Consider the following 17,440-nt stretch of genomic DNA (forward strand, 5'->3'; position numbering starts at 1 on the left):
GGTTCATTCACCTACATTGAATGCCTTCAAGAGAAATTTGGATGCTTATCTTGCTGGGATCCTATGACCCCAGCTGACTTCCCACCCCTTGGAGAGAGGGAGCTGGACTTGATGATCTTCCAAGGTCCCTTCCAGCCCTAATGTCTATGAAATCTAAGAGCACAGTGCATGACTATTAAACTTATTATCATTCGGTGAAATAATAAACAAGAGAGATTGAGTTAATTCTTTCTGTAGTGGAAAGTACAATATAAATTTTTTCTTTCAGAATAACCAAAAGAGAAAACAATTTTATACTTTCAAATGTTAAGTCAAAATCTTATATTCAGGATAGAATTTCTGAGCAAATCTTTCTTCCACTTGCATTTAGATGGATATTTCCCTTTCTGAATATGTGCTTCATCTTTCACAATAAAGCAGTGAAAAATTGTATGCCCCCTTCTCATTCAAAAAGACTGCAAATTAGAGTGCTCATCTAAGAATCAAGCTGTTTATTTCTCAATGCAGCTGAAGTCCTTTCCAAGCCCAATTTTAGAAAATGCATAAAAACATTACTAAACAATTAGGTAATGTTTCATGATGTTCTTTTTTATTAGCTGAACCAGTTCCATACTTTTCAATTTTCCTAATGTCTTGCCCTCAGCATAAGTAACAGTTGTCCCGGGGGAAGAGATTGGCAAACTCAGAGTGAAAGGTGAATACTGAGCTGTCTGAAAACCAGGGATGCAAGATAATTTAAGGTCCTGGTTCCTATAATCCTAGAAACTAGAGCCGAAAAAGAGCTGGTCCATGCCCAGCTTGCTGTGTTCATTCAATGTATTTATTTATTTTTAATAAAGGACTGGTCTAGAACCCAGCAATACACTTGGTATGGAAAAAGGAATTACACAGTTAACAGTGAATCCTGACCAGACTCAGCCCTCATGTAAGTGGGCACTGTTCTGTGTACATCAGGACTAAATCTGACATCTCTTTACAGCATTATGGGTGCAGAAAGAAGTTATATTTGTCATGCAGTCTCCCCCTTGAAAGTGCCACACAGCTATGTCCGAACAGAAGAGCACGGCTGCAGAGCAGAGCACTTTAAATGAAGAAGAGCACCTTCATTAACTTGTGTCTTATTGGGTGGCTGGGCCTTATCCCGCCCCCAGTGCTGTCTGCACGATGGGAGGTGAGGTGAAGGGTGAGAAGGGAACTCAAAACTTTGCCCAGCCTGCGTTAGAGGAGGGTTGGGTGAATTGGAGCCCAGCAAAGCCCAGTCCAAGCTCCCTCCCCTGCCTTCGTCCCTACTCCCATTGTACAGATAGCCCCATAACTGGGAGGGAGAGGGCAGGACTAGAGGAGAGAAGTTGCACATCTGCAGCTCCTCAGCTGGATCAGCTCCGTATTGGAGCTCAATCCCCCACCCTTCTGACCCAACAGTGAACAACTGTTGGGTCAGGAAGGTCAGTGCAAGTTATGGTGCTTTCTGTGAAGCTTTGTGAGTTACACCGGGGAGCTACACATCTGTCAGCACCCTATGTGCTTGAGCACAATGGAATGCCTGTCATTCAAGCCACAGTGCCCAGACATGCTGCATTTTGACATGTATTCCCATTTGCTGTGGGTGAAGGATGTATCACCAAAATGTATCATCTCCCATTCATTTCAAGGGAGGTAAGTGCAGGTGGGGATCAGCGGAATGTTTGGAGCAGAAAAATCCCAAAGAAATTAAAAGGGAGGAGAGATACTGGGCTGTCTCTGGGTCAGAACAGTAAATGATTGCACTCCTGGTTTCTCTCCATTTCAGACCGTTTAAAATACCTTGTTTGTTGAGTATTGGTTTTGGAGTATCTGCCAAATAGAAAAGGGGACAACAGTTTGAAACCTGCCATAGAAAACTACTGTTTCATCTTCACAACTGGCAAATACATAAATGAATTTCTAACTTTAATATATATACCATGGCTGACAAACCTCAGGTTGCTGGCATAGCTCAAATGAAGTATTATCCAACCAACAAACTCTGGTTACTGTGCTTAGTCCTAAAGAGCCTAGGTGTGCAGTGAAGAGGTGTGAACAAATAGTTAAAGTGGTCAGGTGCCAGCAGAGATGCTAATATTTGTTCAGCTGTCTTGCCTTAACAAAACGTGAGGGCAGAAAGGGATACCTGGCAAATTTGATGGAGCATGGTAATTCCAATTACCAGAACTATGTTTATTTGAAACATGTAATAAACCATGCGTCTGCTGAGGAGTAAAAAATTAATTGAACCAAAGCAAACAAGAGATGCTAAAACTGTGATGCTCCTTGCTTCCATTTTTTGTTTTTACTCATCCTATTTGATGCATTTCCCCACATTAGCTATGACACATGTTGATGAAAATCTTGTTTCTAATTATAATTTGCACTTTAGAGTAGGCTTTTTAAACTTTAGTCTTTAAACTATGCAATTTTTGAACACCTACAATTCCCATTAACTTCTCTGAATTTATAGAGAATGTCATACTGTACTCTAAACGCTTATGAGACAGATACTTCAAATCTTTTCTATATACCTACCTCCTGATCCCAAAACTCTATTTATGATGTTAAAAGATAATATATTTCTTTAAACTTTGATCTGAAGCAGAAGTTCATATAACTAATCCTACAGCTGACTGGCAAAAAAAGATCAGCACTGTAAATCTCTTAAAGTTCTACAGTGGGAAAGGATTAAGATTTGGTCACAGAGGGCAAACAAAATAGGAAACAAATGGGGATTTGGGCAAAAATGCAACATATATATGATGGAGGAAATAATCAGGCATCAAAACGAAAGTGTTTTGTGTGTAGCATGAAAATGTTATCATCAGTATGTAGAAAATAAAATACAGCCACAATGTAGCAGTTGTTGAAAAGTGATGCATTGTAAGCTTTACTGGAAATTATTATTACATTTCTCTTACTGTGTAGTTGTTCATGTGGTTGTTACAGAATTTAACTGTGCATATTTGCATGGTTAAACTCAAGATGACAAATACTTAAAATGAATGAAGACTGTAATATTGGCAATTATTTTTATAACCGACCCTTTCAAAGCTAGGGATGATTGTTTTATCCTATTGAGTTGCAGATTTGGGTAAGAGATTTTAAATTTTAGTATAATGAGTTACAGTAAATGGAAAGATAACTGACTTTGCCTTATCTGTATTGCACACCCTCATTTCATAAAACCCACAATATTAAAATGTGCCTGGACTTTACATATGTTAACATGTATATCATTTCTTAATTCATTCCAGCAGAGTGCTGAGTGCCTTTACTTTCCACTGACTTCAAAATGTTGTTACAGTGGCATGTGAGGATGCTGCTCAGTACTTTGCAGGAGGCACTCAGCACTTCAGAGGAGTCTTTCACTGAGGTACTGAATGCTACCAACCCTTGTGGACTTCAGAATAGGAACTGAGGTTGCCTCAGGATTTTCCTGTTCAGTGTTACCATACTGTGCAGGAGGAAGGCCTAATGGTACCATTGTAAATATTTTTGTATGTCACTGAAATTATGTGCTTCAGCTCAGCTCAGCTGAGTTGAACCAAAGTTCAACTCAAGGTTCTGGAAATTATAAGGCTCTACTGAAGATGAGTAGTTGTGTCTTTGAGCATACCTTTATTAGGATGGGGTAAAAGACTTTGACAAATCAAACACAATAGGTAGAACTTGTGCATTTTAAAGGCAGTGTTCTATGACTGACAAATGCCTCAGCTGTCAGATTGTAAACCATTAATTTCTCCTTCATATGCAGGCACCTAATAGCATTGGCTTTGGAAAAGATACTGAACGATCCATGACTATGAGTAAATTAGTAATACCTGATATTCCCTCATCTCATGAGAGTTTGATTAAGTGGGCTTATGACCGTGGCTATAGCCCAGTTATCTCCTATACAAAAGCCCCTGTGGCTAACAGATTCCATCTACGACTTGAAGACACTGGTAAGTCTAAAGATGGATTTCTATTGTATACCAAATTATACCATACTCTGGGTACAAGGCATTTTGACAGAGCCTCATGAGTCAAAGATTTCATTTAATGGGACAGGATTACCCTCGGGTTCAAATTTTCAGTGGGGCTGACATCTTCCATTCAGGAAAATATGACAAGAGAAAAGGACTTCTATGATAGTTCTAGGAGAAAATTCCAGGAAAATGTTATTTCTTCACACACTGGCAGAATTAAGGGACTGCATTTTAATATAATCTGAAGCCACTACAGTTAACCACAATTAGGGACCTCCAATGACTGAACATCATCTTAGTGAACAAATCTTGTTTTGTCTTTAAAAAATGCAGACCACTTAAATCAACACACAAATCGTTCACATACAAACAGTTCATTAGAAAAGTGAACAAAAACAATAAATAGAACTTTTAATTTTGGAATAAAAACTTAGTGGCCAAAGTTACTGCTACTGTGAGTGCATCCAACTTCACTGAAGTCAACAGAGTTATATCCACGTACACTGGAATGCGGTCCACTGAGAATACTGTTTTGTATAATGGCAAAGCCTATTTCTGTATTCTTATATACACAGTATTCATATAACTTCCAGGTTATTATTTTCCTGTGGCCAAATGTTGAAACTTCTTTCCTGAACAGTAATGGAGGCCCAAGGGCTAAACATTACTCTAATTTGTCCACCTGTGTGAAACAAGATGGGTGCCAGTACCTGTCTGAACACCAGTAGATTTAACTGAATGTATGATTGCAGGTAAAATTTCACTTCAGGGGTTGAATTTATTCCGGAGGTTTGACAGATGTTTTGCTGGCATATCTAATATTGTATTGACTGGTTGCAGTTTTTCCTTTTAACTTCCTATTACTTTAGCATATACAGTAAAAGCTCTGTTATCCAGAATCCATGGGGAATGGGGGTGCCTGTTAATCAAATATGCTGGTTATCTGAGAGTTGTATGTGTCTCCAGCCTGGCAGGTTGGAGGTGTCTTTGCCTGTTCAGGCCACCGCCTCTCCTGCCGTATCCAGTGTGCAAGGGCTTTCACTCCCTGGCATCAGTGTGCTGGGGGATGGGGAGGGGAGCCCTGCACAGGCTGCTTTGCCCTGGGCCGTGGTCTATGAGGAATAAGTGGGACTCAGCTCACGGCAGTGAAACCAGAAGTGCCATGGTGGGACAGATGCCAGTTAATAGAGCATTCCAGATGATAAAGTGCTGGATAACACAGTTTTTACTGTAATTAATTTACTCCTTAAATTATGTTCTCTGTCCTTACTGAGACAGAATTCCAGCAGAAAGTATGCCAGATAGACAACTTCCAGAATTAAGCCCATTATAACTACTGCACTTTCAAGGCAAAAATCATTGCTAGTTATCTCAAAAATACTAAGGCCATGCTTATACTTCCCAGTACCACACTAAAGAATGCTATACTGAGACGTGTGTGCACTCTTCCTCCTGAACTGGAAGTAGTGTAGCTGGCATAGTGTGGCACTGGGCATTCACTAATAAACTCTGCAATATGCAAAGTAGTGTGTATGGAGTATCACAGTATGCCTCAGTATCTGGGAGCACCAAACTAAAGCAGAATAAGTATGGCTGTAGATGCTGCTTTTGATGTCTAGAAAGTTTTTAATTTCTGGATAATGCTTGTATTAAGTATTCTGCATACTTAAATGGGAAATACTTAAATGCTGAATACCTTGAGGAAAAGGATCTAATAAATTAATTTATTCCTGTCTGTTTATAGAAGAGATGAATGATGGAGAAGGCCATTTTCTTTCCCCAGAGCCAACAGAACTCCTAGATACTAAACCTCTGCCAGCTCCAAACAACCCTTTATTTAGCGATGGCCTTGGTTTTCCCTTTCACATTAACAAAGGAAGATATGACAAGGTGGGAGAAGGCATCTCCCCAGCAAGGGATGCAATGGATGCAATACTAAAACGAGACTTTGAGCAACTGTTTCAAAAAGCCAAAGAACCTGAAGAGGTACAGGGAAGCATCAATGTAGCCCTGTCAGTGAAATGTGATGACAAAATGATGACTGTAGTTGTAGAAAAGGAGTCTCTGCAGGTTAGTATGATCTCATAATCCGAGATTTGTGATGCACTATTTCACATATGCTTCAGTTATAAAATGAACACTCAGAGAGACTTTAGAGAAGGCCAGACCTGACCTGATTATACCCAGAGCCACAGGTCAAAAGCCCCATAACTTAGATGGGAAACCACAAGGTGGAGTTCTTTGACACCTTCTAAACCCTCCCCTATCCCAAAGCTTATAGAGAAATGGCTCAGTAGCTCCCTGTGACTGGGAGAGTGGAAAAAGGCATTTGGGAGAGGCATAAGAATAGAGGTCAGGCCTATGATAGAAATCCACTGTGATATATAAAATCCTCAGTAGCAGATCCAGAAATGGGGACAGGAGGGTGTATCCCACCAGCTTTGGTTGTGCTGTACATATGAAGTGATGTGTGAGGTCACTGCTTGGTCAGTGCAGGTCCCTGATGGAGCTTCACCTGAGCAGTGAGCTCTGAGCTTACTCACTGATCAGCACAGACTCTGGCCAGAGCTTCTGCTTTCACATGGCTACATAGCCCAAAGAGTGAATGCTGTTGCTGTTTGCCCTTCTCCTTCCCCCTCCACACTAAATTCAGCAGCAAGGAAAAGGAGGGGACAAGTGGTGGCGGCAGCACTCTACCTCCACTGGGCTCTGAAATGAAGGCTTCCGGCCGGAACCTGTGCCGAGAGCTGATGTATGGCACAGCCAAAGGGGATTGTGGTGATACTGCCATGCTCCCTCTGGCTCCATCCCTGCCATTCCCTACCACTCGCCAACTACACACTGGTCGTTCATGTCCTGGGCAGAAATAATCTGCCTTGTGAATGCAGTTCTCATTAAGAATAAGGTGTTTTGAATTTGGTCAAATGGCACAGTTTCCATGTAGGATGGTCCTAATAAGATTCTGACTAGATTGAAATATATCAGTATCTGCTGCATTCATTCGATGTTATGTTTGCTCTCTTCACTGATGATCAAGATCAAAGATCTGCCTCAGGCTAATGACCAAAGGAGACTGCGTGGTTAAGCCATGCCAGCCTGTTCAGCAACAAAGGAATCATGTGGCAACTGCCACATCTGGCTGCTTTTAACCCCTCTCCCCAGCCTAAACAGCCAGGTACCCAGTTACAGTTGGGGTGATTGCTGGCAGCTTTTAGCATGAATCTGAATCTGGAGTAAGCTTTGAACTTGTAATTTGGGAGCTGTAATGACACTTTAACTGCCCTGCTCCTACACTGTCTCTGCTGACCCAACCAAGCCATTGTGGGGAATAGTGTTTAGACATTGAATTTTACAGGGCACTACTGCAGTAAACTTTTCTTCTGTTATCAATAATCATTAAAAATGTACTAAGTTACTTAAAGTGAAACTCTAACCTGCAGTTATGGATGTAAAACAATTCCTTTTCCACTGAGGTTCTAGACACGTACATAATAATGTCCTTCTTTAGGCAAATGGCTACATGGAGACAGAACTTTCACTTCTGGATCCTTCCTGTAAAGCTAAGATGAATGGTACCCATTTCATTTTGGAATCAGCACTGCATAGCTGTGGGACACGGCAGATAGTCTATCCCTTGGATAACATTGTTTATTTAAACTCTGTGAGTATCATACAAGGAGTGTGGGGGGTTTTTCTCTGCTAAATTTTGTAATGACACAAATACAACTATATAGACTAGATTGCAGTCAGCCATAGAATGGGTATTATGAGGCTCCTCTCCTTTGTCCCATACCTGAGACAAGGCCAGAGACAGTCGCAGTTGCAGTCCCTGACTTCAGAGTAGTATAAGGGCTACTTCTTTAATGTGCTTCTGCAGACTAAAACATCTCAAAGAAAATGGGAGGAGATGGCATTATGCTCCTTTCTTCCTTACCAGCCCACAGCCAGGCCAGGTCACACCACTTTGAAATTCATTACACTCTTCTTGCATCATGCTGGCTGGAGAGAGAGACAGTGCTTCCCTGAGTTCCCTGAGACTGCTCTACCCCACCCTCACTTATTGGCTCTATTTAGTCATAAGCTAGTACAGCAGCTCAGGTTTATGATTGCAAAAGATAATACAAATTAACATACTATTTAAATTATTTTGAGTTATCTTGGTTTTTTGTTTGTTTGTTTTCAATAAATAAAAGTACTGCAGGCTTTTCTCTTGCATTTGCCTGTTCAGCTTGTACAGGATTTTTTCTGACCAGACTGCTGATGGTGGTAGATTGCATGATGTCAGCTCATGACTGAACAAATGTCCACAAGGATATTTCACCAATGTTCATTACCATAATACTTGACTCCAAGTCTCCCACAATGAAAAGCTGGTAGGCCTTATCAATCAGGCCCTCAAATATACTTTTGTATATGTTTTTATCTGATGAAAGAAAGGCAATATTATAGGCTGTTGTGGCAATTTCATTTAAAACTTTTCCCAGGTGGATTACCCTTATTCCAAAATGTCTTAAAGCTAATATTCCATGTTCCTTTATTTGCCTGAGGGACATATCTGTTCTTCACAAATCTCAAATCTAAGTATAGAACCCAGTTTCCCAACTTGAGTGCCCTTGATGAAGACCCAGTTTTTTTACGCTTCTAAGCATAGGGCATTCCAGTTTGAAAACAAGGTTTACATTTATCATGCAGTGGGAGGATAAGATACCCTGATCTGTACACTATCATATATAAAACCCCAGTTTGTCTACACAGCTAGTTTGTTTGCATGAACAAGCTCAAGTACAGAAAGCAGTATAGTGATGTTATTGCAGCACTCCATTTGGGACTATGTACCCTGTTTTGAGGATATACACTGTATAGATAGGATTCTAGAATTCTTCTTGCAGACTTGGTACAGCATTTACAGCATATGAACTCAAATAGATTTTGGCCAGGGCAGATCAAAAAGTATTAACATTTTTCTTTCTTTTTGGACTTTTCAGCAACATTGCTGTAAGCTTGGCAAACAAAGGAAAGTTTGTAGTCCAACTTAAACACAGCTAAGGCAACCTGATCTGACCTCACCTGGTTAAAACCATTCTATACTGGCAAGACTGTCTGGGTCTTGATTTAGAGATGGGTTCATACCAAAGCCCTTGATGGAAACACCGCCTGAGTGTTTTTAAAAAAAAAAAAAGCCCCGTATTATGTAGCTGCCCTCCATCTCTTTTTTTGGGCCAAGCCTCTGTAGAGAACTTTAGAACTAAAATCTGGAGTGCAGCTCTGGGATTATGCATAGTGTCTTAAAGATATGGGAAGTGTTCTCCCTGAAGGTCAGTTGAGCAGTATGCAGGGATGCCCAAAAGGCTGAGAAGTAAACGTTCTGTGTTAGCAGCTATGCTACAGACAAGAAAAAGATGAAGTTGTGAGTGGAGAATCAGAAGGGCAGTGGGGAAGCAAATGGAGAATGCAAAAGCAGAATGGAGAAGGTTAGAGAAGAAAAGCAGAGAGGAGAAAAGGATCTTGCATGCAGATATAAAAGATAGTAGAGTCAAAAAGAGGGATTGGGTAGGAGTTCATAGAAAAGCAAAGGAGGAATGAGGAAAGGGATATCAGGTTTTTTGAGCTGTGTCTTAAAGTGAAATACAAATGACGGAGATTATAGAGGAGAAAATTCTGATGGCACCAGTTTTGTTTGTTTTTCCCTTGAGTTAGTCACTGAATGTTGGAAACGATATTAGTCAAGTTTAGAGAACCATTTCTTTTATCAGGATGAGAGATAGAAAAACCAGAAGCAGACCAGGTCTGCTGGTATGCTCATTTAGGAACCTGTACCAGACAGCATTTCAAGCATACAGAGCAGTTTTATGGCTCTGTTGGTTTTTATTTCTGGAAACAAACTGAACTTCTGCATGTATATTCTGTATCCATTAAATGCTTAGTGCAGGGCTGTATGGGTGACATGTTTTCCCCATCTCCTTAGCTGCGTACCTTTTTTGTCCTTCAAGTTGTTCTCAAGTTAATTGTTTATTTATTTCTTTAGAAAAGAGCTATAATTCACCTTTGTAGAACTGCCTCTAGTTACCACTCCTCATTTCCTTTGTGCAGATTGTTATTCAGCTGTCAGCACCAGTTGAAGGCAGCGGTTGGATGTCTGATGACGACGACATGGAATCGGGTGATAATGGATTTCCAGGGGATGCTGATGAGGGGATGCTGATGTTTCCAAGCAGACCTGAAATAGTTGTGGTATATGACTCTGTTCTGTACTCACAGATAAATATATTCCCAACAGGCTGGGGACCAATTGGCTAAACAGCAACTCTGTAGGAAAGGATTTGGGTGTTATAGTGGACAGTAAGCTGAATATGAGCCAATTTGGATGAAACCAAGCTGTGGGGGTATAGTAGATATGCTGGAGGGCAGGGCTAGGATTCAAAAAGACCTAGACAGATTGGAAGAGTGGACCAAAAGAGATCTCATGAAACTCAATAAGGACAAATTCAAAGTCCTGTACTTAGGATGGAACAATCCCATGTAGTAGTACAGGCTAGGGACTGACTGGCTAAGAAGCAGCTCTTCAGAAAAGGACTTAGGGTTACAGTCAACAGTAAACTGAATATAAGCCAAGAGTGTGCTCTTGTTATGAAAAAGGCTAACTGCATACTGGGCTGCATTAGTAGGAGCACTGCTAGGAAGTCAAGTGAAGTGATTGTTCCCCTCTATTCAACACTGATGAGGCCACATCTGGAGTACTGTGACCAGTTTTGGGCCCTCCGCTGCAGAGGGCAGTGAAAATGGTTAGAGGTCTGGGGCACGTGACTTCTGAGGAGAGGCTGAGGTAACTGCGTATTTAGTCTGGAGAAGACAAGACTGAGGGGGAATTTAATAGCAGCCTTCAGCTACCTGAAACGTGGTTCCAAAGAGGATGGAGCTAAACTGTTCTCACTGGTGGTAGGTGACAGGACAAGGAGCAATGGTCTCAAGTTGCGGCAAGGGAAGTTGAGGTTAGATATTAGGAAAAACTTTCTCACTAGACAGGTAGTAAAACACTGTAACAGGTTACCCACAGTGGTTGTGGAGTTCTTGGCAGTTTTTAAGACTAGGCTAGACAAAGCCTTGGCTGGGATGATCTAGTTGGGGATGGTCCTGCTTTGAGCAAGGGTTTTGACTAGATCACCTCCTGAGGTCCCTCCCAACCCTAATTTTCTATTATTCTGTGTTATCTTGAAATATTTTCCTGTGGCCCTAGTTTTACTCTCACATCTATCTTGTAATACCTTATTGAAGAGCTGTATAGGGTAGGAGAGGAGGCAGACTTTCCCTTGCATAACTACACTTCCCATTGTATAACTGCTGGGATTTATCTGTATTGCTTTGTTCATTTTAGTTTAATTGCACACTGCACCAGGCAGAGGGTGGCAAAGCCTCCCTAAATCCTCCCATATTCTGGCCTTCTGAACCACGTATCACCAATGTGACCTTCAACATGGAGCTTTATAAAACAGATCTCTTCCTGGCTCCCTGCCACGGACTCTTCTCTGTTGCTGAGAATGGACAGATTTACGTTGAGGTAATGAACTGTGCAAGGCACTCGGATGAGGTGAAATGTTCTACATAGACATGTAAATTTAGCCAAATGTTTGCTTTCCAGCTGAAAACCAGCAGTATGCAATTGCTTCAAACACAGCACACAGGTGTAAAGTTCTGTGGTTTCAGAAGAGGGGAACCATAGGATAATGAGAAGGATGGTGCTTTGTGCTGCAGATTGAGGAATCCTTTCAAAATGGGCAAATCACTCAAGGAAAACTCTGTTATTCTAGTTAGATAATGCAGAATAGTACTTAAATCTGGCCTTTTACCATATTTACTAAATATAAGACAAGGTTTTTTCCCCCACAGTTGGCATTGGGAAAGGAGCCCCCTCAATCACATGCAACAAAATCTCACTAAATACACTGTCTGTCACTCACTACATGACTCACTACACTCACTAATGACTGTCTGTCATTAAACTACTGCCAAAGGCATCATATGTGCTCAGCAATGAAAACCCTCTATGAAGTTGATTTAATGCAGCCAGCACTGAGCATGATTATAAAACATATGCCCCATATTGGGCGAACATGTTGATGGGAACCTACCACAAGAATAAATTACTATAGCCCATCTGAATAAGACATATGGCAGTGCCCATTAAGCACAGTTCCCCTTCCCACCAACTCTTTTTACCGTCTAGTAAACCATGACATTGCGTACAGTTCACCCAGAATCCCTCTATCAGCTCTTCTCTCAGCCTGGTGCATATGGTTAGTGAAACTGGACCAGGCTGCCATGTGCTTCATCTGAATATACATTTTGGAGCATCCCAGGACTTGTGACAAAAACAGCCAGTTCCGGTCATGAGTGGGGGCTAATTAGCACATGGATCCTTTGTGGGGTCTATCTTAAGTATACAAACATACTGAGCAGTGCTGAGCTGTTGGGTCACCATGGCTTGAAATGCTGTTGACCCTGGTAGGACCCGGCCCAAGAATTACATGGTAAAATCATGAGCCTTTGGTTTTGGGCCAATATTATGTATAGTTTGTACTACATGTAAGTAGGTGCCAATGGGTTGCTCAGAAATGTGGTTACAGGGTACCCATGCTAAAACTTGCAGCGGTTTAAATAAATGTAACATGCATCAATTCTGGATAAACTAAGTGCATAGGTAGTACAGTAAAATCCATGTTGTGTGGCACAAGTGGGGAACGGGGGTACCTGGTATCTAAAAATGCTGGCTACCTGAGGCTGGCAGTTTTCAGCCAGACACAGAGGGGAAGTGCGGGGCGGCGGTGGCTGCACATGGAGCAGAGGGTGGGGGGGTGGCGATGGCCGCACATAGAACAGCTGCAGTGCAGGTTGGTGGGTGGTGGCAGCATCTGCTACATGCGAGCTTCCCCTTCCCCCCGCCCCTCGCCACAGCCGGCTAGCCGGAAATTCCAGTTAATAGAGCATTCCAGTTACTGAAATGCCAGATAATAGGGATTTTACTGTACATGGAAGTTGGTGCAGCTATGTTTGTTGGATAATTCCAAACTGATAAAAACAAACAAAACTAGAAGCATATGAGTTTATTTTATTTGGTAACATGGAATAGCTTCATCTGAAAGACACAGATGCATGCAAAATAGTTATAGTTTTATATTTTTCTTCCTGGGTCCCAAGTTAGGTGTTCCCAGGTGACAAAAAAGTGTAACTTGGTTTCTGGGCTCTTTTGGAATCTTTCATACAATCCTGCCATCACCTGCTACACCGGCTTTAAATACTGTTACCCAAGAAAACTCAGGTCCTAATTTAAAGGTCAGTGAACCTAATGCAGTGGTTTCCATTTACTTCAGTGGGCTTTGCATGAGGTGCCATTTACATGTGTTGTCCCTTTTACACCATGAAGTTTTACACAGATGGTTTGATCACAGTTGCAGAGTTTCATATTTTTCAAAGAACTCTATAGACATGAATAAGTATGATGATTGTGGTGAGTATTATCTCCATTTCATGGATGGGGAATTAAGGAACAGAGAGGTTAGGAGATTTACATGAGGCCACACAGTAAGATGCAAGAGATATCCCAACACAGCCTGTCTGCTTGACTCAGTGGTTTAGAACTTTTTAGGTCTACAAAGTGACAAAAGATTCATCCTGCAACCCAGCATATCGTGATAATTTCTAAATAGTTCTCACTGACTCCTAGGTTATGTCCATGGTGCATATGACTGAATTAGCTTGAGTACTATCCACAGTTTGTTGCTTAGCCAAAGCAGAGCTGTGCTAGTCTTGCTAGATTGCTTCCAGTACCCAGGCTTGCGTAGGTATTTCTATACACATGTGTAGACACTGATGGGGCTGGCATATTGCACGAGAGTTTATTGCTCCTGGGTGCCACATTTACATGTGCACCTGGGACCACAGCATGTTGAGCGGTGTCAAAGCAGCCCCGACTGGCTGCAGAGGGGCTGACTGGGGCATGAGGGTCCTCCAGTGCAGGGCTAGTTGGCAGGCAGCCTTCACACTGCCTTCACACTGAAGCACACTCATGCCTCAGGCAGCTGGGTCAGCTTCTATATGTGTGTTGCTGTGGAGTAAAATACTCTGCCATAGGGTAGTACTTGTATTTACAAGTATTAACCTGTGGTGGAGTTTATTAGTTTACTCCAGCCTAATAGTCCCGCACATGTAGACACCAAGACATTTACTGCGGAGTTAATTAGGCAACTAGTAAATGTAGGAGTAGTAATTAGGCAATTAGTAAACATTTTGTGCAGATGTAGCCTGTGAAGCTTAATGTCTGTAACTTAAAAAAAACCAAATCTGAATAAATGAAATTTAGTTGTATCCAAAGGAGATATCAAATAATAATCCATCATTCCAATCCAAGTTCATGGTGGATGTAGATGTGTGAACAGGACTGCTATAACTCCAACCAACCTTCATGTCACTACCTGTTTCATTTGATATTTCCTTGAACAGAAGTCAAGCTCTACCTACTACCTTTAAAAAAAATCATTCAAGATTTAGATTTTGTATTGGTTTTGAAGATACTTTTATTTTCTTTGAACTTTTAATAAGATACCAACCAAGCAATGATAAGAAACTCTGACAAGAGCTTTATATGTAGTTGGAAACCTCCAAAAATAAGGTCCACTCTAGAAACAGATGTCTTGCACAGAACTGTGTATTTCTAATGGTAGTTACCATTGATGTTTCCAAATGTATTTGCTAAACAATACTCAGACAGAACTTTTAGTTAATGGTCAAGTTCACGCTTCTGTAAATGTTGAGTTACCTTTTAATCTTATGCCTATAAAAATTACTTTTTTCCCCAAATACTTGACAATTCTGGTAGTGCAAAACTATATTTAATAAAATGTAAACAAAGCTGAACTATATCAAAATGACTTAAGAATATTTTAATAAAAGTTATTAGTTTTTCACTTGGACGAAGACTGTCCTTTCCTTCAGTATTCTGGGATGAATCCCTCTGGCTTGGGACTTGTCTGGTTCTGGAGTTATTTCTTCAGACAGATGCTCTAATTTCTTCATCACCTGTCCTGGCACCAACTGAATTTTTCTCATTCTCCTTTCTTCACAGTGGAAAGTTTATATCGGTCTCTGGCATCTGTTCCCCCATCCTCTGCTCTCACTCACTTTTTGTATTTTTCTTTCTGTTCACCTCTTTAATTCATAAATTACTTGAGCCATAATCCCTAAGGTCCTTGCCCTTGTCTCTCCTCTGCTGATTCTGGTTCTTGAAAGAAGAAGCCTTTTCTTTAATGCAGTAACTTAGCCATTCTTCATTCTCTGCCTTTGCTTTGCTTACCAGCATTTTAATCTCACCATAACTGTAGAACCATTTTGTACTCTCTGTGTAGATTTTATTCAGCCTTTTTCTTATGTGGTGCTTTTGCGTATCCTTGCTCTTGCTTTTTTTTTTTTTTTAAACTGTGTATTACTGGATGAAATTTGAATTCCTTGAAATATTACGGTATACTTGTCATCCCTGCCACAAGTCCCTTTTCTTCATTGTTTTATACCATTGACTCTGTTTCCCCTCCCTCCACCGTGCCTCTTATTTCCCCCACACAGGCACTTATCACTCTCTACTTCCAGCTTGTAGTTATAGATTGCCTCTCTTGGTTAGCAGGATTCAATTCACCATTTCATCTCCAATTAAATTATTGATCACTTCAGGGACAGATTACATCATTCAGTATGCATACTTCCAGAGATTTCTCTGTGGATTATAGGACAATGTGATGGATTCTCTGTTAGCTATACATAAAATGAATCTGGTTTGGGTACATACAGAAGACAATTTTTTTAATAAAGATGTTATTGCTTTTGGGACTATTTTGATCATGTTGTGAAGACAATTAGGTGCAACACTTGTGCTGTTTATAGGAATAACATGCTTAATTTGCTTTCTCTTCCCTTGGAAATCTGCTGTCATAACTTTTACGATTTGCTTTGTAGCATTCATTTTCTGCCTTCCAGCTTGTCTGCATAGCATCAGTGCACTGAGGTTGTGGGTGTTGTTTCTCATAAAAGAACAGAAATGATCCACCTCAGAAAAAAAGTTACAATTGCATGGCTTGTTACTATAGTGCCCCCACACACAACCCACAAGCTCCTCCCATACTTCAAACCATGACCTCTTCGCTCTGCCTCTGCATTCCACTGTATGTTTTTATTTTTTCCCTTAAGTGAAGGATACAGAAGGATAGAATTTGTAATTCCTTAGATAGTCTTGTACTTTTGCCCATAAATTTATTGGGAGAGGAAGTTTAATGCTCCTCACCTCCCCAAAGCTCAGTTCAGATGTAGCATTCATTCCATCAAATAATCCCAATTTTGCCTGGAAGTTTTCATGCTGGGTGCATAGCATCAAAGGACCTCAAGGCATTTGCCCAGGGTCACACAATGAGACAGTAGATAAGATGTATTGAACCCACAAATTCCTCCTCATTATTGCTTTATCAAGACACTACCCAGTACCTGCTGAGACTTTAGATTTGGAAGTATTCCTAATTGGAGCTGGCATGCTAAAAACACATAATTATGCAAGAAGTGAATACTACATGATGCTGACAAAATGATGCCCTACCTAAGTTATTAATAATTTATTTTTTCTATACAGGTTTCTGTGACTAAAGCTGACAGAGCCCTGGGCTTTGCAATACAAACATGCTTTATTTCTCCATACTCAAACCCGGATAGGGTGTCTGACTATACCATCATAGAAAACATTTGTCCTAAAGATGAATCTGTTAAATTCTACAATAAACAGAAGGTGAATCGTCCTATACCACAAGTGCAGACAGACAAAAAGAGGTTTAGCTTTGTGTTTAAGCCAATATTTAATATTTCACTACTATTTCTTCACTGCGAGCTGACATTATGTACAGATAAAGAGAAAGATACTCAAGGACTGCCTAAGGTCAGTAGCTTCTTAACCTGCTTGAACTTTTGGCTATAAATATATTTTCTTCACGTTAAACGGAAATTCAGATCATAGCACTTCCAGATATTAATTTTTCTATTAGAAATTTTATAGACTCAGATTAATGTATTTTACATGTTATTGGTGGACCTGAGAATGTTTATAGAGCCCTTTCATTAACAGCTGTGATGAATCTTTATCACGTTTACATTTTTTCACTTAAAGTGTCATAAAATGGTTAGACATGGTAAATAGAAACTGCTTGCCATAGGGGTATGGGTTGAGATTTATCTCTGCTATTCAGATCATGTAGTAATAGCCTGAATATTGTTAATGTTAACTTTCCAGAACCTCCTGAGATAAATATTGCAATTGTCTTTGAATTTCCACATGTGAATTGCAAGGCTGACCTGCCTCAAGAGAACTTGGAAAGGAAATAAGTGAATGTTAACATTTTGTTTGTTTGGGGGTTTTGTGGTTTCTTTTTTTTCATTTTTGT

At 40.6% G+C, this 17,440-nt stretch overlaps 1 protein-coding gene across 5 annotated transcripts in view; it reads left to right on the top strand.

Moving 5' to 3' along the window:
- Positions 1-17,440, top strand: part of TGFBR3 (transforming growth factor beta receptor 3) — a 190,857-nt gene that overhangs the window by 148,709 nt on the left and 24,708 nt on the right. For 4 of the 5 annotated variants that reach the window (XM_019531117.1, XM_019531116.1, XM_019531121.1 and 1 more), the window contains 6 exons: positions 3,764-3,953; positions 5,722-6,047; positions 7,486-7,638; positions 10,068-10,208; positions 11,350-11,532; positions 16,639-16,938. In XM_019531117.1, coding sequence (XP_019386662.1) covers positions 3,764-3,953; positions 5,722-6,047; positions 7,486-7,638; positions 10,068-10,208; positions 11,350-11,532; positions 16,639-16,938 — 1,293 coding nt within the window. The remainder of the gene's footprint in view (positions 1-3,763; positions 3,954-5,721; positions 6,048-7,485; positions 7,639-10,067; positions 10,209-11,349; positions 11,533-16,638; positions 16,939-17,440) is intronic. The other variant, XM_019531118.1, reaches the window with a different exon arrangement.

The sequence above is a fragment of the Crocodylus porosus genome, unplaced genomic scaffold, assembly GCF_001723895.1.
Source record: "Crocodylus porosus isolate Cpor-Errol unplaced genomic scaffold, CroPor_comp1, whole genome shotgun sequence".
Classification (NCBI taxonomy): Eukaryota; Metazoa; Chordata; order Crocodylia; family Crocodylidae; genus Crocodylus; species Crocodylus porosus.